We start from the raw sequence: 25,974 nt of genomic DNA, 5'->3' as shown, positions 1-25,974 counted from the left end.
GATGCAGGCGGACATGTTAGGTTGCCTTGATCCAAAGGTGGTGCTATCGATGTCGGACAGCGCTCAACACCAGCTGGTGTTACCACCTCCAAAGAAAATGATGACCTGCCAATCACGCTGGCTGTTGCGGGTAAAGAGGTGGCAGGTCTGCGCCCCAAAACAGGTGTGACTGCTGTCCCCCCAGTCACAGAGGATGAAGAGGCCGCGGATGCACAAGATATGGCAGACGGTGGTTGGCCCGGCCGGCTAGGCCGCATTGTAGCACACTGAGGTTCCCACTGCAACTTATGCTTCATGTCCATGTGCCGGTTCATGCATGAAGTACTCAAACTATGTATTTTTTGGCCTCTACTTAGCTTTTGCTGACAAATGTTACAGATAACACGAGTTGGGTCATCTTTATCGATCTGAAAAAATGCCCAGGCTATGCAAGGCTTAGCACCCATGCGACCTGAAGAGCCACCATGACTTGTGGTGAGAGGCAGAGTTGTGTTTGAGGATGCAGTTGTTGACGTGCTTCCAGTACTACGTCTCTGTCCAGGAAGGCGCAACCTGACCTCGTCGTCACTAGCATCTTCCTCCACCTCCTCTGCTGACCTCATCTCTTGGCTGACTGTGGGTTGACAGTAAGTGGGATCTCCAACCTCATCATCATCACCCTGTGTGTTATCACACCCGTCGTCCTCAGAGCCAACCTGTTCCTGCCCTGACAAAAAACTAAAGTTGTCGCTCCAATCAGGTATTTGAGTCTTATCATCGTCTTCCTCATTGTCTCCACCAACAGGAGTTACAGTTTGGGAATGAGGGTCTACATTATGGTCAGAACATTCTGCGTCTGGTCCTGGATCCGACTCATAAAGATTCTGGGCATCAGTGCAGATCATTTCCTCGTCTGGATTCACAGAAGCGCTGGAGTCGACCTCTGATTCCCAGGCTATAGTATGAGTAAACAGCTCTGCAGACTCAACCATCTGTTCTACCTCATACTCAGACGGGCAGCTGGAGATTTGGGAGCTGTGAGGAAGCAAGTGCGATTTGGGTGACACCTTTGAGGACTGGAGTATTTGTGATGTTGAAGTTGATGTGGAGGAGAGCCCACTTAAAGGAGCACTTGATATCCGTTGAAGCACCTGCTGTTTTTGTGCCTCATCTGGAATTTGTAGCGATTGGCGTGGCCGTAAGAAAGGGATCTTATCACATTGTCCGCTAAAAGAAGTAGACATTTTAGTTTGGCTGGAAGATGGTCTTTCTTCTGCAGATGTTACTGTTGCTTTAACACCTACCCCACGGACACAACCTTTTTTCCCCTTCCCAACACGCCTATTCCCCTTTCCACCAGCAGCAGGCCTTTTTCCACTCATTTTGGTGGTTAACTAATTCACAACTCTGGAGTTGTTTGCACAAAAAAACAATGGATGGTAACCGAGCAGAGCTGAGTGGCCAAACTGTGGTATTAGGCCAAAACTATTGGCTGGGTTAGATGCAGAAAAAAATTATATTCAATTTTCAACCTGATGGAGGTCAGTATAGATGGACTAATACAACAAGTCCCACACACAGCTAGAAGCCCAAATATTTTTTCAGAGGTACTGTAGATGCAGATAAAAATTATTTTGAATTTGCAACCTGATGGAGGTCAGTAGAGATGGACTAATAGAGAAAGTCTGACACACTGCTAGAAGGCCAAATATTTTTTCAGAGCTAGATGCAGAAAAAAATTATATTCAGTTTGCAACCTGATGGAGGTCAGTATAGATGGACTAATACAACAAGTCCCACACACAGCTAGAAGCCCAATATTTTTTCAGAGGTAGATGCAGAAAAAAATATATTCAGTTTGCAACCTGATGGAGGTCAGTATAGATGGACTAATACAACAAGTCCCACACACAGCTAGAAGCCCAAATATTTTTTCAGAGGTACTGTAGATGCAGATAAAAATTATTTTGAATTTGCAACCTGATGGAGGTCAGTATAGATGGACTAATAGAGAAAGTCCGACACACTGCTAGAAGGCCAAATATTTTTTCAGAGCTAGATGCAGAAAAAAATTAGATTCAGTTTGCAACCTGATGGAGGTCAGTATAGATGGACTAATAGAATGATGCTATGCCCAAAAGATTTTACTTCACTAGGTGCAGTAAAAAAATTGGTATTCTATACACAGGTGGTATATCTTGCAACACAGATAGGCTACTCCACTGACTAACACACTCTGCAATAGGCCAAAAAGGATTAGCTTTGCTAGATTCAGCCAAATGCTGTGAAAAAAACTTGCACAGCACTGGCACAGACCTGCCTGGCAAAAACTGATAGGAACTGATGTAACCTAGTCCTGAAAAGGACTCCAATTACAATTAGTCTTTACTCCCACAACCTATCTATTTAAGAGCACAGACCTGCCTGATAAAAGTCGTAGGAAATGCTGTAACCTAGTCCTTAAAAGGACTGCAATCACAACTATTCCCTACTCCCAAGCTATCTGTATATTTGTGCGAAAATTGGCTTGAAATTAACAAGGTATAGCGCACACAGCAACAGCGGTGCCGTCTAACATGCAGCTGCAGCAGTGAGAAAATGGTGGCGACGGGGAAAATGGCTTGGTCTTATAGGGCAAGGACATGTGACATACACTGCCAATGACACATGCCCTTGCTTGTGTGAAAAAAAGCACTTCGCTCCGTGTGTGCGCTGCTGATAGGCTGACAGATTGCACCTCCCCACTGTAAATGCGGGAAAGAGAAAAAAAAATGGAGATCTTCATTGTTCCTGCAGAGATCCATCCCCTGCCCCTCCCCCCACCCCGCTGTACACTCAAACTGCGTATTAACATTAATTTTCATCATTACTGAGAAAAAATCCAGTTATGATTTTGGTGCACGAACAGTTATCGAACATAACCTCGAACAGCCGAATTTTTCTCAAATTGTTCGTGTTCGCCGAACGGCTCGAACACCGCCCAAAACAGCTCGAATTTGAGATTGGTGAACAGTTCGAGTAGAACAACGCTCATCTCTACTCTTAATCCACCCCTGATCGCGCCCTCTCGCCCTCCGGTCACGCCCACCCACCTCACCTCTCTAGTCTGCTGTGCTGCTGCGATCTGGAAAGAAGAGGAGGAGCCCGGGCACTTGAAGTTCCCGCGGAGGCCCAGGCAGCACAACTCTGGTGGCGGCTCATCTCAGCAGGCAGCGCCGGTAATTGTGTCCTGTTGTGATGTGCCATTGCGCCGACACTGCCAACCGGGCCGTGGTGCCGGTGCATGATGCTGGCTGAGGAGCTGCCACTTCTGCAGACAGTCTGCTCTGCAGCATAATTGATGATGGTGGGCGGCAGGCGGCGAGGCGGGCGGCGGGATCATAGTTTAGGCGCAGACGCGCAGTAAGCAGCTACCGCCAGTACTGTGTTCTGTGCTGTGCACAGACAGTACAGCCAGCGGGGAGCAGTGCCAGCCTGACAGAGCCCAGACTGCCTGTGTCTCTGACTAGTCTCAGACTCTGAGGAGTCTGACTAGTCTGTGATTGTTGTCACTGGTCAGACATGATGGCAGGCAGCAGCAGGGAGGGACACAGTGGGGTCTGAATCCCAGACATGGGCTGCATCAGGCACTGCAGCATTGCATATGGGCCATATGCAATGCTGCAGTGCCTGCTGCAGCCCAGGTCTGTGGGCCACTCCCACCCCCCCAACCCCCATATACAATGCTGCAGCCCTGTGGTCTGTGTGGGCCGCTCCCATCCCCCCACCCCCATATACAATGCTGCAGCCCTGTGGTCTTTGTGGGCCGCTCCCACCCCCCCACCCCCATATGCAATGCTGCAGCCCTGTGGTCTGTGTGGGCCACTCCCACCCCCCCCACCCACATATGCAATGCTGCAGCCCTGTGGTCTGTGTGGGCCGCTCCCATCCCCCCCCACCCCAACCTTTTATATGTGCTACATGGAATGGGGGGGGAGAAGCTACATGAAACTTGGGGAAACGGCCGCGACGGGGGGGAAGATATTGGATGCGAGGGGGCACGACGTGGGGGGGACTTGACGGGGGGTGAGGGTGGGCGTGACCGGGGGGGGGGCGACCACTGACAGTGCCTAGGGCAGCAGAAACTCCAAATACGGCCCTGCCTGTGACTGCAAGTATGTGATATGCCACATTCTGACTAGACGTGTGCGACCTCTCTCAATTCACTTGTATTTAGTGAGGCAGCGCATGTCTAGTTGGAATGTGGCCGGAAGTATACATATCGCATACTTGCGGTCACATGACCGCTCAATCTCACCGCCAGCATCAGAGAATCCTGGCCGTGCGCTGCGAGGATTTACAAGTCTGCTGCCACATAGAGTGACTACAGACTTTCGTGACAAACCTGGACAACTCCTTTAAACTAATTTACCTTGCTAATAAAGTTTATATTCCCACCTACTTTTAAAAGTGTCCAGTGTGAAGCAGAATCACAAAAGGTTGCAAAATTTTGCCCAAAAGTGACGTGTGCCAAAATTTTAAAAATGATATTCATATGCTCTAATAGGAATCCATTTAATTGATTGAAATTAATAACTTCTTTTAATAATAACTCCTTGAAGACAACTCATCAAAATTGCGGTGGTGAGGTTGGAAAGACGAACTGTACCACTATTTTAAACTGGACAACAATATTTGTCAGTCTTCTGACATGAAACTCTATGTAAAGCAACAGTGTAAATTTTAGCAACCTCATTCACAGTAAATGTACTTTTTCACAATATGAGTGATAGTACCTTTTAATATTCAAAGTACTTTCAAAGTCAACAGCAGCCATTCACTATTTTGGCTTGAAATTGCAATACAATTTTTTGTCAGGATGTTACAGTAAAATGAAACAATAAAAACATATTGTAGACATCAGGATATTGACCATAGATTTTTTTTAGACTTGTACTTTTTACAATTAAATTTAGAAGTCTATTTCTGGCATCCACATAATATAACACATGATCAGTCACTCCCCTGGGAAATTATTCCGTTTCATGAGCTTTTACATTGTTATCAAGTCCTTATAGCTATAGTATATTGTGTAAGAAGCAGATTTAGAAAGAGTTTAGTAGTCACATCTGTTTTCTGGGGAATATTTGAATTAATTTAAATGAATAATTGTGGGAGAAAATATTTAAAAAGTATTAACCATTTGAAGCCAGGATCATATTTTTGTCCAACCGCTACACTGATGCTGCCACACTGTACCAGTCTTTGCACTGGTTGCCCATGCGCTAGGGTCCAATATAAACTTATTTCTATACTGCCCTTCATCTCCTCCCTCATCTCTATCTACCATTGAACCTGTTCTCTCCATTCCGCTAATAACCTGAGACTAACATTCTCTATAATCCTAACCTCCCACTTCTGTTTCCAGAACTTCTCTCGTGCTGTACCAGTTTTCTGGAATGCACTATCCCAGACAATACAGTTAATTCCCAGTATCCACAGTTTCAAGAGTGCACACATTTCTTTAGACTGGCTTATCACCTCACCTTCCTAATCCAACTATTCCTTGTTCTCCCTTCTATGCACTCAGTAGCATCTTGTATCTGTACTTGTACAGATACTGGCTGGGGACTGGTTCATGCAGCGTTATTTGAATGACCCGATTTATCCCCTTTATGACCGGAGCATTTTCCGTTTTTGCATTTTCGTTTTTTGCTCCTCTTCTTCCCAGAGCCAGAACTTTTTTATTTTTCATTCAATATGGCCGTGTGAGGGCTTATTTTTTGTGGGACGATTTGTACTTTTAAACGCCATCACTGGTTTTACCATATCGTGTACTGGAAAACGGGAAAAAAATTCCAAGTGCGGTGAAATTGCAAAAAAAATGCAATTCCACAGTTGTTTTTTTTTTTTTTTTTACCACATTCACTGAATGCTAAAACTGACCTGCCGCTACTACTCTCCAGGTCATTACGAGTTTGTAGACACCAAACATGTATAGGTTCTTTTTTATTTAAGTGGTGGAAAAAAAATACAAAGTTTGCTAAATAAAAAAATAAAAAAAATGGCGCCATTTTCCGAGACCCGTAGCGTCTCCATTTTTTGGGATCTGGGGCTGAGTGAGGGCTTATTTTTAGCGTACCGAGCTGACGTTTTTATTGATACCATTTTGGGATAAATCTGATGTTTTGATCGCCCGTTATTGCATTTTACTGCAATGTTGCGGTGACCCAAAAAACGTAATTCTAGCGTTTGGTATTTTTTTCTCGCTACGCCGTTTACTTATCGGATTAATTATTTTTTTATATTGATAGATCGGGCGATTCTGAACGCAGCGGTACCAAATTTTTGTATGTGTTTTTTTTTTATTATTATTTTATTTTGAATGGGGAAAAAGGGGGGGTGATTTAAACTTTTTTTTTTTTTGTTTTAATTTTTAATATTTTTAAAAACATTTTTTTTTATACTTTCTGCATGCTTCAATAGTCTCCATAGGAGACTAGAAGCAACAACTGTCCGATCGCCTCTGCTACATAGAGGTGATGAACAGATCACCTCTATGTAGCAGAAATGCTCCTGTGCTATGAGCGCCGACCACTAGGGGGCGCTCATAGCAATCTTTACATGACAACCACAAGGGTCTGCTGCAGACCCCAGGTTGCCATGCCCACCCATCAGTGACCCGCGATCACGTGACAGGGTCACCGATGGGCGGGGTAAGTGACGCGCGGGCGGGGTAAGTGATGCGCTTCCGGGGCAGCGCTGTTAAATGCTGCTGTCAGAAATTGACAGCGGCATTTAACTAGTTAACAGCTGTGGGTGGATCGCGATTCCACCCGCCGCTGTTGCAGGCACATGTCAGCTGTAAGAATCAGCTGACATGTGCCCGGTTCAGTGCGGGCTCAGCACCGGAGCCCCCTCTGAACTGGCCTTTCCGACCTGGTGCATACTATTACTGACCACGTCGGAAACGGGTTATTATATTGATGGTTGGACCATACATGGCAAGCAGATTATTTTTGACCTATTTCATCAAAGATTGTAAGCTTGTGAGCAGGGCCTTCACTCATCTTGGTATGTGCTGATCTATGTGTTACTCTAAAATGTCTTATTTTGTTTGTTTATGTCCTCTCTAAATTGTAAAGTGCTGCAGAATATGTTGGCACTATAGAAAAAAAATATTATGTTATTATTACAAACCAAAGCAAAATTGCAATTTTTGCTAAAAAGAACATTCCTCTTTAACAATGTACATAAGGCTCATTTCACACCACATTTTGTGGTGTCCTGTTTTGTGGTGTCCTGGTGTTTGACTCAGAAAAAAAATATTTAAATGGATACATTGTTATTTACCTAGAATATAGTGGGTGAAATGTCATTTAAATGGGTATCTATTTGACATATGTTTGTGTATTTTTCCATTTGGATATGTTTTTTGGGGGGATGAAAATAGTGTAGTCTGCTGTGCTTTGTTATCCTTATCTTTTTTTATCCTTACTCTTTTTTTCTTTTCTTTTATGGCTTATTTGTATCATTCAATAAATCTATTTTGAAACTAAAAAATACTGGCACAAGTTTGCTGCCTGTGTCAGACAGGGATTCTTTGGGTCCAACAGAAAAAAATATTCTAAGAACTCACCCTCTATCCATACAGAACACGTGCACATACACGTTTCTTGGTTGTCATCATAGCACACAGATGACATTTCCTTAGAAAAGTTTAATAGGTTACTTGTGATTTAGCTCTTGCTGCTAAGAAAGGCTTTAGTTGAAGTAACTGGCTTCACAGTCACCTCCAAATGGATTTGTCCTCAATTGAAACTCTAGGGCCCATTTATTAGTGCCCATTATTATGTTAGTGCCTATGTCTGCCTAAGAGGTATCTGGCACTCGTTGGTCGGCTGTACTATTTACCAGAATTTAACAGTAAGCAAGACACCATTATAGAAGCATTTATATATATGCTGACTACTTTTTTGATAACCAGGTCTATTGGACACAGGGGTAATATAGAATATAATAGAATAATCTCACACCTGTCAGTCATTATTCTACTCAAAAGTGGTTCTAGCCAGCCTGGGTGGCACTCACAATGTGGGTCCATAAATACAAGAATCTCCCCAGTTGCCCTTGCTGCCCCAAGCATCCGACCTCCAATAACACCAAGTCTCTTGTTGCTTCTTATTAGCTTTACTCCATCTATTCTAGTGACATATTCACTTAGGGCAGTCTTGAGATGACCTAGGAACATAAGAACATATATAAATACAAATATACAATGTATGTTAAATATAATATAATTATTACTATTCAGAATTTGTATCAGGTTAGTTTCACACAATCTCACTTTTCATTGGTAACTGTATTTTTACCATATTGTGTAGACAGGATAATTTAACACTTATTAAAGTCTATAGAAAGTGCTCAAAATACTAATGTGTCATGTTTCATTCAGATTTCAAATTGTAAGAAATGTCAGTTCCTCAGGTTAGGTTTTCTTTGGTGAAGTCATTATTTTGGGTGTATTGCGATTAAATCACAAGGTTAAAGGGGTTTTCCCATAAACAAAAGGTAATTTTAATCAATTGGATGTGTTTAAATAAAATGTTCCTGCGCTGAGATAATCTTATAAATGTGCCCCTGCTGTGTACTGTGTAATGGCTGTGTCTGACCGTGCAGGAACATGGTCTGATCATACCACATCTCCTGGGCAGAGGAGGAAGGAAAAGAGTATACAGACATTACAGCATGGTATCGCATCTGATATTTTTTGAGATGAAATGTTTCCCTGCCTGTTTTTAAACAATGTTTACTTCAAAGAAAGAATTATTTGCAATCCCCTGCTGTAATGTCTCCTCCTCCTTTTTCTCCTCCCCTGCCCAGGAGCTGTGATATGATCAGACCATGTTCCTGCACGGTCAGACACGGCCATTACACAGTACACAGCAGGGGCACATTCATAAGATTATCTCAGCACAGGAACATTTTATTTAAACACATCCAATTGTGGGGCTTATTTTTAATCCAAGATCTATTGATTAAAATTAACTTTTGTTCGTGGGAAAAAACCCTTTAATGCAGACATAAAAAACTATGACTAACCCTAACTGTGAATAAAAATCTAGTAATATTGTACTGCACAGAACATTTTTTTCTACATTAACCCCATGGTCAGGAAGGGATTCCTGTAAAATGATGTTAACTTACTTCATGGCAATCATGCGGGCACAGGAGCAGTGCCTGCACAATCACAGCCAGGAGCTCGGCTTAAGTGAAAAATGAGCCTCGGCTATCACAGCCAGGAGCTGTGCCTGCACCGCCCCAGGCCATTTAACCCCTAAATGCTGCAATCAATAGTGAACGCAACGTTTGGAAGGCTTCCGATCAGCGCCCCCGCAACGTTGCTTTGGCAACCCGAGGTCGTCATGACGACCTCCGGATCTGCCAGCTATAGTGGCATGTTCAGGCTATGTGCCCACGATGCAGAAATGAAGCAGAAAATTTCTGCAGCATTTCTGCATCTCCCTGGCAGAAAAAAACGCATGCAGATTGTGCATGCGTTTTTCCTGCAGAATACATGCGGATCCACATGCGGGTTCACATGCGTTTCCGCATGCAGATTGACAAGCCCTTTCCAGGCGATAGCATTACTTGGAAAGTGCTTGACAACTAGGTCACACTGTATAAATCCCTGCAAACAGCATGGATTTATACAGTGTGAACCGTAAAAATTAAAACAAATAAAGCTATACTCACCCCCGAGGCGCCGGCGAGTGCTGCAGCGCTGCTTCCTGGCTAGTTCCCGGCTGCCGGCATATCGCGAGACAGAGCGGTGAAGGGCCTGCGGTCACATGACTGTAACGTCACCGAAGGTCCTTCAGCGCTGCTGGCATTCAGAGAGAAGACGCTGGACAGGTGAGTATAAACTTTATTTTTTATTTTATTCTTTTTTTACAGGTACAATGGTACCCAGGTCTGGATGAGAGTCTCCTCTCCTCCAGAACTGGGTACCATCCGCACATAGAGACGCATAGAAGCCGCTTGTAAAAATGTACAGTCGCGGTTTCTGTGCGTCTCAATGCAAGTCAATGGCGGGAGTTCCGCTGCACTTCCGCAAAATTAAATGACATGCTGCGGATTTTTGTACGCAGCATAAACGCTGCGGAAAAATCCGCAGCATGTGCATAGAACATGCGGAATCCCCTTGGGGACCATGGGGTGCGGATTACCTAGCGTTTTACAAGCGTTTCCGCTGCGGAAATTCCGCAGCATAAACGCTTGAAAAACGCTACGTGGGCACACAGCCTCAGACTATCTTAGCCGCATGGTCTAAGAGGCTTCTGTCAGTGCAGCACTGCCAGGTATATGTACTGCAATCCTGGCGCATTGCAATCCATTATACCAGCGGTTAAAGTAATGAAAGTTAAAATCTCATAGAGGGAAGTAAAAAAGTAAAAAAAAAGTTTAAAAAATTATTAAAATATTTAAAAAAGTATCACAAAATAAATAAAACAATATTATACCAATACATAGGAATACTTATGAAAAAAAAGCAACAAAAAAGTACACATATTTGGTATCGCCACATCCAGAACTACTCGATTTATAAGAATTTTACACTATTTAACCCCTTAAGTGAGCCTTATAAAAAATAAATACAAAACGTGGCAATAAACTATGCTTTTTCATCATAGTGACCCAAAAAAGTGGAATAAAACGCGATCAAAAAGTCAAAAGTAAATAAAAATGGTATCGCTGACAACATCATCTTGTCACCATAAAGCTCTGTCAGCAGAGAAATAAAATAGTTATAGCTTTCTGAATAAAGCAATGTAAAAACAATTTTTTTTTCTATAAAATAGTTTTTGTTGTGTAAAAACAAACCATAAAATAAAAACGATATAAATGTGGTATCATTATAATTGGACTGACCCGAAGAATAAAGCTACCTTATTACTTTTACCACAAAGTGAACGGCCCCCCAAAAAAACAATTCCTGAATTGCTGGATTTTGTTCATTCTGCCTCTCATAAAAACAGAACTGAAAGCAATCAAAAAATGCCATGTTCCCAAAAATGGTACCAATAAAAATGTCAACTTGCCCCGCAAAAAACAAGCCCTCACATGACTCTGTTGGCAGAAATATGGAAAAATTATAGCTCTCAAAATATGGCGAATGGCGATGCAAAAACTCCAAAATATGGCGATGCAAAAAAAAGGGTCTTTTAGTGTGTGATAGCAGCCAAACACAAAAAAACTATATAAATCTGGTATCGTTGTAATTGCACTGACCCGAAGAATAAAGTCATCTAATCACTTATACCGCATGAGGAACGGCGTAAAAAATAAATAAAACCAATTAGTCACCTGCTGTTGATTTATTCATTCTGCCTCCCAAAGATCGCAGTAAGGCTCAGCTCACATCTATCCGTCTGAATCACATATTTCAAAGATTTACACGGAAACCCCGATGTAAGTGCTCAATGTAGAGCACAGGATAAATGTGCTCCAAAGTGTTATGTAAAATGTTCCCAAGAAAACTCCATCCACAAAAAAGCAAGTCCCCACTCAGGTCCGTCATCTGTCAATGGAAATATAGGGGGCTTTCATGTTACTGGCAGCACAAAGGCTCTGGAAAAGAGCTATGGCTCCTTGTCCCCCAAAAGAAATCCAGAAAATTTTGTGCTCCCAAATCCAAATGACCCCCTCCCTTCTGAGCTCCTGTGTGCCTAAACCACATTTAGCATCCAAATGTTTGGCATTTCAGTAGCGATGAGAGCCCGCATAATTTACGGGTGCATGTCTCCGGAAACATAAGCAGAGCATAATGTATGGGCACTACAATGTAGGGCCACTACAATGTACTGGGCACTACAATGGCAGATTTGCAATTTTCACTTAGCAACATTCATTGTTGCTCGTTTATGGAAAACACACATGGAGTCAAAATCATCACTACACCTGTAGATACATTCCTAGAGGGGTGTAATCTCAAAAATTGAGTCACTTAAGGGGTGATTCAGCTCTTCTGGCACTTAGGGGCTCTGTATATGGAGCTGTAAACTATTAGATGATAATTTGATCTCAGAGAGTCAAATAGTGCTTCTTCCCTCCCGAGTCTTGCCGCGTGGCTAAACAGTACTGTACAGCCACATATGAGGTATTTCCACATTCACCAGAACTTGTGTGACAAATTTTGGTGCCATTTTTACCCATTTTCCCACATGACAATAAAAAATCTGGGGCTAAAACTAAATTTTTGTGGTAAAAATTTAATTATTTTTTCTTCACTTCCCAATGGCATAAAATTCTGTGACACACCCGTTGTGTCAATATGATCACTACATCCTTAGATTAATTCATTGAGTGGTGAAGTTTGTAAAATGGGGTCCCTTATAGGGGGTTCTGCTATACTGGCACCCCAGGGGCTCTTCCGGTGGGTCATGACACCCACAAACCATAACAGCAAAATCTGCACTATAATGTGGTGCTCCTTCCCTTCTGAACTTTCCACTGTGCCTGAAAAGTATTTTCCGATTTCATGTAGGTTATTAGCGCAATCAGGAGAAATTGCACTACAAACTGAGGGGTCCATTTTTTCCCATTAACCATTATAGAAATTTAAAATTTGGGGCTAAAGCAACATTTTAGTGATAAAAATGTAAATATTCTTTCTTCACTACCCAATAGTATAAAATTCTGTGAGGCACATGTGGTGTTAACATGCTCACTACACCCCTATATGAATTAATTGGGGGTGTAATTTGTAAAATGGTGTCACTTATGGGGGAGTTCCGCTGTTCTGGCTCCTCAGAAGCTCTGACAATGTGACATGGCACCCTCAAACCACTCTAGCAAAATCTGAACTTCAATATGGCGATTCTTCCCTTCTGAGCTTTGCACTGTGCCTCAAAAGTAGTTTTTGACCACATATGGGGTATAGGTGTACTCAGGAGAATTTCTGTAACAAATAGTTTCTTTCATTTTCTTCTATTACTCTTTTTGAAAATTAAAAACTTAGGGCCAAAGCAACATTTTTGTGGAAATTTTCCATTTACTCAGCCTAATGTTATACAATTCTATTAATCGGCTGAAGGTTAAAAATGCTCACTACACCACTAGGTGAATTCCACAAGAGGTGTAGTTTCCAAAATGGGGTCTTTTGTAGGGGGTTCTGCTGTTTTGGCATGTCAGGGGCTTTTCAAATGTGACATGGCATACGCAATCTATTTCATACAAAATTGCACTCCAGAATTCAATTGGCTTTCCTTTCCTTCCAAACCCTGCTGTTTGCCCAAACAGCAGTTTTTCACCACATATAGGATATCAGGGTACTCAGGACAAAAAAGGAAAAACAAATTGTATGGTCCATTTTTTCTGTTACCCTTGTTAAAATTAAACCTATGGGGCTAAAGCAACATTTTTGGGGGAAAAATGGATTTTTTTATTTTCACAGCTCAATGTTAGAAAGGTCTGTGAAAAACCGGTGGGTTCGAGGTGCTAATCACATCTCTAGATAAATTCCTTGGGGGGGTGTAGTTTCTAAAATTGAGTCACTTGTGGGGGGTTTCCACTCTTTAGGCACATCAGGGGTTCTGCAAATGTGACATGGTGTCCGCTATTTATTCCAGCCAATTTTGCCCTCCAAAAATTAAATGGCTCTCCTTCCCGTCTGAGCCCTGCTGTGCGCCAAAACAGTACTTTTCCACCACATATGGCGTGTTGCAATACTCATGAAAAATTGCACAACAAATTGTACTGTCCATTTTCTCCTGTTACCCTTGTGAAAATGCAAAATTTGAGGAAAACGAAACATTTTTATGGGAAAGTAAAATTTTCACTTGCACTTCAACTGCACTTACTTTGAGGGGTGCAGTTTTTAAAATGTTGTCATTTTTGGGTATTTTTTGTCACACAGGCCCCTCAAAGTCACTTCAAATGTGATGTGTTCTCTAGAAATTTGTTTTGTAAATTTTGTTTGAAATATTAGTGTAATGCACACGCCCGGGCTGAGCGGCGTGTGCGTGTGATTCCACTGGACCGTGCCGGAGAGTGAATGCCTGGAGGGGCGTAACTAGGTATTTACCCGATCTGACCAGGGTCGCACGACGGCATACGACGCCAGTGCACCAAGGAGGAACCGAGCAGAGGGACCAGGTGCTACTCCAGGACAGACCCCGGACACGGCTGTTGACCCACACAGGGGAATACAGGAACAGACAGGTTAGGCTGGCACACACACTGGTGGGTATAGGCAGGCACGACTGGTATGCAGGCAGGCGGGTATGCAGGCAGGGGGGTACAGGCAAGCACGGCTAGAGTGCAGACAGGGAGGCACTAGCAGGTAGGAACACAGGCGGGATAGGACCCAGTACACACTGGGACTCAGGAACAGAACCACAGATGTGGCAGACCAACACAGCAGAGTAAGGCCGCCCAGAGTGGTGAGCGAGAGCAGGGAAAGACGAGACCGCCTAGAGCGGTGAGCAAGAGTAGAGCAGGACGAGGCCGCCTGGAGCGGTGAGCAAGAGTAGTCAGAGCAGAGCGAGACTGCCGGAGCAGTGAGCAAAAGGTCAGAGCAGAGCAAGACTGCCGGAGCAGTGAGCTAAAGGTCAGAGCAGAGCAAGACTGCCGGAGCAGTGAGCAAAGGGTCAGAGCAGAGCAAGACTGCCGGAGCAGTGAGAAAAGGGTCAGAGCAGAGCAAGACTGCCGGAGCAGTGAGCAAAGGGTCAGAGCGGAGCAAGACTGCCGGAGCAGTGAGCAAAGGGTCAGAGCGGAGCGAGACTGCCGGAGCAGTGAGCAAAGGGTCAGAGCGGAGCGAGACTGCCGGAGCAGTGAGCAAAGGGTCAGAGCGGAGCGAGACTGCCGGAGCAGTGAGCAAAGGGTCAGAGCGGAGCGAGACTGCCAGAGCAGTGAGCAAAGGGTCAGAGCGGAGCGAGACTGCCGGAGCAGTGAGCAAGGCAGAGCAGGCTAGAACCGCCGGAGCGGTGAGCAAGGCAGAGCAGGCTAGAACCGCCGGAGCGGTGAGCAAGGCAGAGCAGGCTAGAACCGCCGGAGCGGTGAGCAAGGCAGAGCAGGCTAGAACCGCCGGAGCGGTGAGCAAGGCAGAGCAGAGGGGACAGGGCTCTGTTCACACGGAACAGACAGGAAGGGAAAGGCAGAACCAGATACCCACAGGGTACTTACAGTGAAGTAGCGAGTGGACCACGAACTCACAAACGGAAGTACAGTGACAACGAGCAGGAGTTAGGTATGAGTTCAGACTCTGCAGAAAAAGGAAAGGTACGAACACAGGAAACAGGCTAGAAGAGTATACAGACAAGAACAGACACAGTAGCAAGATACAGGAGCGGGTCTAGGTATGCAGCCCCTAGAAGGCGGGAGGAACAGGCTAGGAGCGTGTTCAGACAGGACAGACAAGATACAGGAGTGGGTCTAGGTATGCGGCCCCTAGAAGGCGGAACGAACAGGCAAGGAGCGTGTTCAGACAGGCCTGGAAATACAGCCTCCAGGAAGTGCAGGCAAGCAAACACAGAAGGGGACCTGGCACATTCAGAGTGAGAGAGCACACTGAATGAAACACAATGCTCAGGCATGGGTTAATTGGAGCAGCTGGTTTAAATACCAGGTGACAGACAGCAATAGGCTGAGGACGCACAAGGGGTGTGCCTGCAGCAGGTACAAAAAGCAGGAAGTGATCGGGCGCCGCCCTTAAGCAACAGAAACAGAAGCAAACAGACAGCATGGAGGGAAGCCAGAGAGACATTCTGGATTGGAGATCAAGTGCGCGCTCTTGCACAGTGGGAGATGGACCACTATGCAAGGACGCCGCCAGGTATGTTACAATTAGAAATCGCTGATAAACTTTTAAACCCATTTAATTTCCTAGCAAAAAAAAACTATGTTTAAAAAATGATGCTGATGTAGAGTAGACATGTGGGAAATAATATTTATAAACTATTTTGTGTGATATAACTATCTGGTTTAAGGGCATAAAAATTAAAAGGTTGAAAATTGCAACATTTTTGCCAAAATTCCAATATTTTCAAAAATAAACACAAAAATGTTGACCTAAATTTACCACTAACATAAAATACCATGTGTCACATAAAAAAAACATTCTCAGAATCACTGGGATATGTTAAAGCGTTCCAGAATTATTACCACATAAAGTGACACTGGTCAAAATTGTAAAATTTTGCCTGGTCAGGAAGGCGAAAACAGACTCAGGGTTGAAAGGGTTAAAAGGTTCTTAATCCAGCCTTGCAGCACTGAGGGCCTGGTTCATATCCCACAAAGGAGAACATCCTCAAGGAGTTTGTATGTTCTCCCCGTGTTTGCGTGGGTTTCCTCCGGGTTCTCCAGTTTCCTTCCTCACGCCAAAGACATACTGATCGGTAAATTAGATTGTGAATTGTGAGCCCCAATGGGGATAGTGATGATGATGAAGTTTAGTGGAATATGATGACGCTACTTAGGCAAGTAAAATAAATTACTGTATACTCCAGTATAAGCCGACTTTTTCAGCACATTTTTTATGCTGAATAAGCCCCCCTCGGCTTACACTCTGGTATATACTTATATATAAATTCTTATATATACTTCTATATATAGTATATACCGGTGGGGTGGGGGGATGGCTGCTGCGGAGGAGCGGGCACAGGCAGTAGTTGCTGCTGCAGCTACCACGTATGCCCGCTGCTAAAGAAAATGAATATTCACCCCTCTCCACGCCCATGGGAGTGGAGAGGGGTGAATATTCATTTTCCTTAATAGCGCAGTGTGAGTCGCAGCTGCCGCTTCCTGCTACGGCTCAGCGATCCTCGCGATCCTGTGCCTTCTATTAGAGAGAATGAATATTCATTCTTCTCCACTCCCATGGGCGTGGATAGGGGTGAATATTCATTCTCTTTAGTAGCGGGCACATGTGATTGCAGAGCCGCTGCAGGAAACGGCAGCTGCGACTTACACTGCGCTATTAAGGAGAATGACTGACTATTCTCTCCTCTCCACGGGCATAGTCCCGGCGTGGAGAGAAGTGAATATCCTGGCACCTCACCTTGGCATCTGAGGGCGCATGGCAGTGATGTCATGCGCTGCTCAGCTGCAGAGGTGAGATGCTGGCAGACAGGATGCAGCACTGGAGCAGAGGGGAGGAAGGAAGGTTAGTAGGGGTGTTTGTTTTTTTCATGTGTGCTGTGATGGGGGGCCATGTATACCAGGATACGGGGCCATGCTTACCAGGATTGAGGATGAGGGGGGGTCATGCATACCAGGATTGGGGCTGAGGGGGCCATACATATCATGATTGGGATGAGGGGTGACATGCATACCAGAATTGGGATGAGGGGTGGCATGCATACCAGGATTGGGATGAGGGGTGCCATGCATGCCAGGATTGGGATGGGGGGTGCCATGCATACCAAGATTGGGATGAGGGGTGCCATGCATAACAGGATTGGGATGAGGGGACCATGCATACTAGGATTTGGGATGAATGGGCAATGCTTACCAGGATGGGGGAATTTACCAGTAGCTGCTGCATTTCTCACCCAAGGCTTATACTCGAGTCAATAAGTTTTCCCAGTGTTTTTGTGCTAAAATTAGGGGCCTCAGCTTATATTCAGGTCGGCTTATACTCGAGTATATACGGTAAATAAGTCACTGGCTTCCATGTGCCATTAAAGTTTTTTTTAAAGAAACGAATAGGAGGTTTTTACCTAGCCCTTTATTAAAGCTTAAAAGTGTTACCTTTGTGACTTAGGTCATCCACAAGTATTATTTCCTTCAAGATCTTTTTTGGAGAGTTGTCTAACACACTATGAACAGTTCTCAGTAATGTAGACCATGCTTCATCACGGAAGGCAATGATAACGCTAGTGGTAGGAAGATTTTCATTGTAAATTTGCTTCAGACATCTGTTTAAACAGAAAACTTTTCACTTAAAACAAATATGAATTTCTTTGCTTTCTTATAAACAGTAATTGACACCATTAAAATAAAGGGACACATTTATGATGATACCACAAAAGTATGATAAAACTGAAAAAAATGCTTTTCTCACTTCGGCATGCTAATGAGTTTAGTGCCAAAATAGTTGCTATCTCAGATTGAATCAGGAATACCAACCTGCATGTAATGTATTTTAGACAAGTCTGTAGTCTGTAATTTATCCTACCCTTACATCAAGAGCACTATAAATGCTGCGGCCATGCAGGTAAACAGCTTGTAAATGTATTAACCAGAGTTATATTGACCTTTCCATTTAAACAGTATATCCACCTTTGGACTCCAGATTACAGCCTATTTATTAATATAATCTACATAAAATAGATTATTGTACATACAATAAATTGCATTTCTTATCTTGCGCTGATCCCAAATGACAACCTGTATGTGTTCAGAGCTACAGTGGGTACGGAAAGTATTCAGACCCCTTTAAATTTTTCACTCTTTGTTTCATTGCAGTCATTTGGTAAATTCTAAAAAGTTATTTTTTTTTCTCATTAATGTACACTCTGCATCCCATCTTGACTGGAAAAAAACAGAAATGTAGAAATTTTTAGCAAATTTATTAAAAAAGAAAAACTGAAATATCACATGGTCATAAGTATTCAGACCTTTTGCTCAGACACTCATATTTAAGTCACATGCTGTCCATTTCCTTGTGATCCCCCTTGAGATGGTTTCTACGCCTTCATTGGAGTCCAGCTGTGTTTAATTAAACTGGTAGGACTTGATTTGGAAAGGCACACACCTGTCTATATAAGACCTCACAGCTCACACTGCATGTCAGACCAAATGAGAATCATGAGCTCAAAGGAACTGCCCAAGGAGCTCAGAGACAGAATTGTGGCAAGGCACAGATCTGGCCAAGGTTACAAAAGAATTTCTACATTACTCAAGGTTACTAAGAGCACAGTGGCCTCCATAATCCTTGAATGGAAGAAGTTTGGGACCACCAGAAGTCTTCCTAGACCTGGCCGTCCAGCCAAACTGAGCAATCATGGGAGAGGAGCCTTGGTGAGAGAGGTAAAGAAGAACCCGAAAATCACTGTGGCTGAGCTCCAGAGATGCAGTAGGGAGATGGGAGAAAGTTCCACAAAGTCAACTATCACTGCAGCCCTCCACCAGTCGGGCCTTTATGGCAGAGTGGCCCGCGGAAGCGTCTCCTCAGTGCAACACATATGAAAGCCCGCATAGAGTTTGCTCAAAAACACATGAATTACTCCCAGACTATGAGAAATAAGATTCTCTGGTCTGATGAGAGGAAGATCAAACTTTTTGGTGATAATTCTAAGTGGTATGTGTGGAGAAAACCAGGCACTGCTCATCACCTGTCCAATACAATCCCAACAGTGAAACATTGTGGTGGCAGCATCATGCTATGGGGGTGTTTTTCAGCTGCAGGGACAGGACGACTGGTTGCAATTGAAGGAAACATGAATGCAGCCAAATACAGAAATATCCTGGATGAAAACCTCTTCCACAGTGCTCTGGACCTCAGACTTGGCAGAAGGTTCACCTAACCTGACCCTAAGCACACAGCTAAAATAATAAAGGAGTGGCTTCAGAACAACTCTGTGACCATTCTTGACTGGCCCAGCCAGAGCCCTGACCTAAACCCAATTGAGCATCTCTGGAGAGACCTGAAAATGGCTGTCCACCAACGTTCACCATCCAACATGATGGAACTGGAGAGGATCTGCAAGGAAGAATGGCAGAGGATCCCCAAATCCAGGTGTGAAAAACATGTTGCATCATTCCCAAGAAGACTCATGGCTGTAGTAGCTCAAAAGGGTGCATCTACTCAATACTGAGCAAAGGGTCTGAATACTTATGACCATGTGATATTTCAGTTTTTCTTTTTTAATTGTTTTGCAAACATTTCTACATTTCTGTTTTTTTAAGTGAAGATGGGATGCAGAGTGTACATTAATGAGAAAAAAAATGACATTTTTAGAATTTACCAAATGGCTGCAATGAAACAAAGAGTGAAAAATGTAAAGGGGTCTGAATACTTTCCGTACCCACTGTACAGTCATAATTCTGTTAGCAGTGAGCAAGCTCATACATGACCTGGGATCATCTATTTAACTTACTTATATAGTGTCATTAATTCCACAGTGCCTTACAGTCATCATCACTGTCCCCATTGAGGCTCACAATCTATATGCCCTATCAATATGTCTTTGTAATGCGGGAGGAAGTCAAAGAACCCGGAGGAAACCCGCACAAACACATAAAAACTCCATCCAGATGTTGTCCTTGGTGGGATTTGAATCCAGGACCCCAGTGATGCAAAGTAACAGTGCTAACCACTGAGCCACTGTACTGGGATAATAAGTTTTGTTCTGCATCAGATTACTAGGGCATCACTAATGGCATTATCAATGGCAGTCATCAAATTAAATTCAGTCCACTTGACACTTCCGTCTTGGAACTTGACCACTGCTGACAATCAGTGACCACTATTTTGGAATAGTGACTGCAGCATCCGATCAGCTGCTGATATGCTGTAGTGGTTACATGACTTAACAACACCAATGACATCGCTGGAATGACACCATTCCAGGGGGTAAGTTTCAAGTGTTTCTATTTTATGATGGGCCCTGGAATGATTAAGAAGGGTTTGTCCACTATTAAAGTACCCCTTATTAATGTAAGAAGGAAGTGATGGAAAAAATTCATATCCACCTTCCAGACCGGCACTGCTCCTCTGTATAAAGCATAGCTGCTGAATGGCTGCAGCGTTCACCTTATGACTGATCTAAAAGTAACAGTTTACTGAAGATTGGTGCCGATTTGGGAAGTATTGATTTTATGTTTTTTCCCACTCCTGAGGCCTGTTAATTAGGGGGTGTCCAGTAGTGGACAACCCCTTTAAGCTCTGAGTAGACACTGAACAGGTAAGACATAAAAAATATTTCATTTCTGAAGCATGCTGAATAATAAATTCAGCTTTAGGCTACCTTCACACATCATGTTTTTTTCTGCATTCATTTTCTGCAACAAAACCTGATTTCTTGCCAGGAGGTTGTTCGGGATTTTTGTTGCAGTTTTCTTGCTTTTTTGTAGGTGCGTTTTTGGTGCGTTTGTTTCACTGTCCTTTTGTCTCTGTTATGCATGTACATGAAGTTCAGTGAAAAAAAATCCCATTCTTGTTAATGCACAAAAACCGCTGAAAAAGTTACCTGCGTTTTTCGTGCCTTTTTTCAGCGTTTTCTTCACCACCCATTATTTGCTATGGGTGAAAAAATGCTGAAAGAAGTGACATGCTCTATTTTCCCCAAAAAACACGAAAAGCACAAAATCCTGAACAAAAAAAAAACATGATGTGTGAACTAAGAATTCGGGAATCTCATAGACTTTGCTGGTAGTGCAAAAGGCAGCTGAAAATTTGTATAAAAATCTGCATCAATAACCACTGAAAAACCACGATGTGTGTACATAGCCTTAGAAAGGTTTTAGAAAATCTTTAGTTACATGCTGACTATTTACATAGTTATTACATGGGAATTTTAATTGTAATAAAACCTTAATGTGTGCTAAGCGCTGTGGAATATGATGGCGCTATATAAGGGAAGACAAAAATCCAGGCTCTTGGAACTATGGGTCCTTCACCCAAGAGCTGTAACAGGTGGGAATTTAAACAGTACAATACTTAACCCCTATCTGGACTCTTTCTTTGCACCAGATTTTCACTGTATTGTGATAACTAGAGCAAAAGCATCTCCAAAACATATATATGTTACCTATGATTAGAAAAATGTTATACAGTATGCCAAGCAGAATAAGCACGTGGCATAGTCTAGTTATACAAAATATATACTACTGGCTCTAGTGATTGTGGGAATGTGTCATCAGAAAATGATTTAATGTTCTAATGTTAAAAAGAACCTGTCACTGGGTCAAAAGTGGACTGTTTTTGCTGTTATATTATTACCACTGCCCTCATGAGTAACCTGTTTTTTGTTTTTTCTTTATGTTTAAATCTGCCGTACGGTTCCAGAGATACAGGCCATTTTATTCAGTTCAAATTTTTATCGTCTTTACCAATGTGGTGGGCTGATATTATTCTTTGGGGGCGTATTTTTCGGCTTGTTTGCATAATTACACTGTGATCAATCTAGGGTCGGTTTCACAAGTCCATATATTTCCGGTACCGGAGATATTCGTGCCCCATGTGTTCGTGTGTGTCACACGTGTGGCAACCGTGTGCTGCCCGTGTACCACATCAGGATCACATGAACCGGCGTCTGAGAATCAGCGTTACAGTTAGCGCTGTTCCCAAGCGCCGGGTGCTGAACACAGCCCTCATCGTGGTTCCCTGCTGGCGCTGTGATCAGCACCAGCAGCGACAATGATGAGGGTAGTAGTAGTCTTCTCCCGCAGTATCCCTGTGTAAAATAAGAATAAAATACTAAAATCCTTATACTACCCTATCCAGCGAGCGGCCCCGGAACTGAGCTCAGGAGCGGTGTCCTGTCACTCACTGAGCACAGCTCTGGAGCGGCTCATTCTTCCCAGCTCCTCGGCATCAATAGTCAGAGGATTACAGCGGGGGGCACTTAGGACAGGTTAGTACAAGGATTTTATTATCTTATTCTTATTTTACACAGGGACACTGCGGGAGAAGACTACTACTACTCTCATCATTGTCCCTGCTGGTGCTGATCGCAGCGTCGGCAGTGAACCACGGTGAGGGCAGTGTTCAGCACCGGTACGTGTCACACGGATGACAAACGAATTTCATCTGTGTGTGTTGAGCGTGAGACAATTTTGCGGACCGTGCATCTGCAAAAAAACAAACATGTCAGCGTTTCATTTGAATGGGCCTGCATGTGTCAGTGTCTCCAGTATGTGTGGAAACTGACACCACACGTACTGGAAACACGGACGTGTGAAACAGCCCTAAGGACGATAACATTTAATAAAAAGGTCCATATCTCTGAAACTGTATGGAGGATTTAAGAAAAATAAATAAATTCTAAACATTTTTAGTAACGTTTCATTTCAAATTTACATATCACCATCTGTATTAAAAAGACACAAACCCTGAAATAATGTCATTTTTACTCTGGTCACTTTTCAGTAATAATCATCTCATTATCACTACAGGTGCTCTGATGCACAATGGCCTCTGCACAGATCACAGAGCATGCCCAGGAAACTCTTTTATAGAAGCCAATGAACATTTCCAGACTATCGCTTCCTATGGGCCATGTAGCTGCTGCAAAACTTATTTCAAAATGCTACTAATAGAAGCTCAGACAAAAAGTCTGACCTCATATCATGTACTGAACATAGAATAAAAATATCTATAGCCAGAAAACAAAAGCAGAAAAGCGTATGCTTAAGGCCACGTTCACACATTTAGTATTTGGTCAGTATTTTTCATCACTATTTGTAAGCCAAAACCAGGAGTGGAACAATCAGAGGAAAAGTATAATAGAATCTCGTCACCACTTCTGTATTTATCACCCACCCCTGGTTTTGGCTTACAAATACTGATGTAAAATACTGACCAAATACTGAGCGTGTGAACATGGCCTTATTATCAGGATTTAAAAAAAAAAAAATTAAATAAAAAGTATACCTCCAGTAGGATAAGAACTTGTTACAGCTTGTATAAAGCTTGTTAATTTTAGCTTAAAAGTTCTTTCATTAGTACTCACAGGGAATGTCGTCCCTCAGGTATCTCCCTGTGTAAAGAAATTTTCTGGCTGCCGTCTTCATCAAGTCCAGGTAGTGTTTTCTTTGCTTTTTCAGTCTGCACACTGTTAGTCACTGCATCGTTTTCATTATTCCTCTTGTGCTGCTTCACTATCCTGTACGCGCTCTTCCTGACATTGTCAAAGCTTCTTCTGCTTCCAGACATCCCAATAGCTATTAGTTCCTCATCCCTAAAAGAGGAAAGTGGAGACAAAACCTCCACCTTATATGGATTAGTTTCTTCTACAGACTCCAGCAATGAGTCGACACCTGCCCATCCATGTCCTCCTCCACCACCATGATGCTGGGTAAGATAGCTGGAATTGTCCTCACTCTGGTCTTCTGGATCCAGCATCGCTACCATAACTAACAGCAAAATTAATGCCAACATAAGAACTAGTATCTGCAGCTGGAACGGCCATGATCTGCACCTTCTCCTCAACAGCATGGTTCTTGTGATTTAGAAAGGCTGATACCGTCATGGTATTTGCAATTATCTTCATTCCAGATCTGTTTCCTTCACCGACTCACGTGTGTTTTCCCACATACGGGTCCATCTTTACGCCCAAAATTCCACTTGCACGTTCCTTCTTTGCATATTTTATTTTTTCCCTCTCTCTTTAGATAAATTCCTTCCCGTCAGTGTAAGAAAATATTTAGAATAAACAAGTAACAGTAATCCCAGGGATTTCTTTAGGATTATACATCTTCAAAAGAATTCCACATAAGAAAAAAGCAAAAAAAATATTCTAGATTTTCCAGATATCATCCTTTTCTAGGGAGTGGGCAATTCTATCCCCTAATAGTGTTATCAAGTTCTCCCGGCAGACCAGATGTTGGATGGCTGCTCTGTTGTGATACTGCACTGAGCTCTGATGAACAGATGTAAATCGACAGCCTCTGCCTCTCACAGAACTTCTCCGCTGCCAGACTCTCCTCGTCACTGCATCCTGGTCCTAACGCCCACTATGTTTCCTGGGTTATTCTGTCCTTACAACTTATTCTGCAATAACAATGGACTTTACATCTGAACTTGTAGTAAAAAGTGTAAAATCGTATGAAGCAGAAGGACGGGGTGTAGCTGCCAAAGTAATAATAAACTATAACTATACAACTGGTATTACTGATTAGTTCCAGCTGAAATTTTGGAAATAAAATACATTCAAATGTTCATATATATAAAAAAAGAAAGGACACAGCGACCAATGGTCTTCTACTTGCCATGTAGAGCATTATTTGTCCAAAACCTCACTGAAATTAATTTTGGTAACAAAGAAATTTTAATAAAACAATGGAATAATTTGCATCACCCAAAATGTGTGCTGACCTTTGCTTCTTTAAACTACAGTAGAAATTCAGAAAAATGTATTCACCATATTCATGTTTTTGTTCCACATTATTATACACATAGTAGTAGCACATGTGAGATGTGTAGATGTGTCAACATAACCCTATAATGTAATTTAAGAAAAGTTATATTTCTGTCATGTACGTGGTTGTGGAACCACTGTGCCACGTTCCGGGGAGAGCCTGTAGGAGCGTAAGTAAGTGACCACCTGGTTCTTCACTAGAGCACCTGATGGTGTGGTTAGATTTGAACCCAGGTGGACACCCGGTTCTACACTAGGACAGACCCCGGAGCCGCAGCAGCTGACCCCCAAGGGGAGATATGCGGCGGAACGACAGATGCTGGATCAGGCATGAACAGAATAGGGACAGGAAAACTGGATGGACTTGGATATAGGATCACATGTGCAGGTTCAGACTGGACAGATGAGGATAGCGGTATAGGTGCAGGCTCAGGGCTAGGTAGAGACAGGACGGGCTCAGGAACGGGATTCAGCAGGACGGACAGGATCAAATACAGGGAACACAGGAACAGGGACCTTACAACCTGGTAACAGGACTATACTATGATACATGACAATGCTAAGCCACCTCTCATTCGGGGAGGGTGCCCTACTTTACCTAATGTCTCCCAGCCATTGGCTGGTGACATTTTCAGAAGGGCGAGGCCCCTTCAAGAAGGACCTGTGAGGAAACAGACGCTGCAGGACCGCGGGCAGGTAAGTGAGCATGCCAGTGTCCCTGTTGGGAGGAGGAAGGAGGCAAGTGCAGGGGCACCGTCTCTTCTCTAACAGTACTTCCCCCTTATGCCTCCGCTTCTGCAACGCCGCTAGAATTTTTGAAGAAAAAGTGGGGGATGAATATTTTCTTTAGGCTCCCATGACCTTTCTTCAGGCCCAAATACCTTCAAATCAACTAAGAAAAAAGTCTTTGCTCTCACCATCTTCAAGGGTA

General features: G+C 43.2%; 1 protein-coding gene across 2 annotated transcripts in view; it reads right to left on the bottom strand.

Annotated features, from left to right (window-relative positions):
* The window catches only part of GALNT15 (polypeptide N-acetylgalactosaminyltransferase 15), a 109,940-nt gene extending 85,336 nt beyond the window's left edge, over positions 1-24,604 (bottom strand). For both annotated transcript variants that reach the window (XM_073677939.1, XM_073677940.1), the window contains exons 1-3: positions 23,637-24,604; positions 17,710-17,876; positions 7,995-8,199 (exon numbers count right to left, since the gene is read on the bottom strand). In XM_073677939.1, the coding sequence (XP_073534040.1) occupies positions 7,995-8,199; positions 17,710-17,876; positions 23,637-24,121 (857 nt within the window). In that variant the 5' untranslated portion in view covers positions 24,122-24,604. The remainder of the gene's footprint in view (positions 1-7,994; positions 8,200-17,709; positions 17,877-23,636) is intronic.
* Positions 24,605-25,974: the final 1,370 nt, after the last annotated feature.

This window comes from Phyllobates terribilis, unplaced genomic scaffold, assembly GCF_046119375.1.
Source record: "Phyllobates terribilis strain yellow unplaced genomic scaffold, ASM4611937v1 Scaffold_4__5_contigs__length_816908805, whole genome shotgun sequence".
NCBI lineage: Eukaryota > Metazoa > Chordata > Amphibia > Anura > Dendrobatidae > Phyllobates > Phyllobates terribilis.
This window is presented reverse-complemented; position numbering and strand designations above follow the sequence as displayed.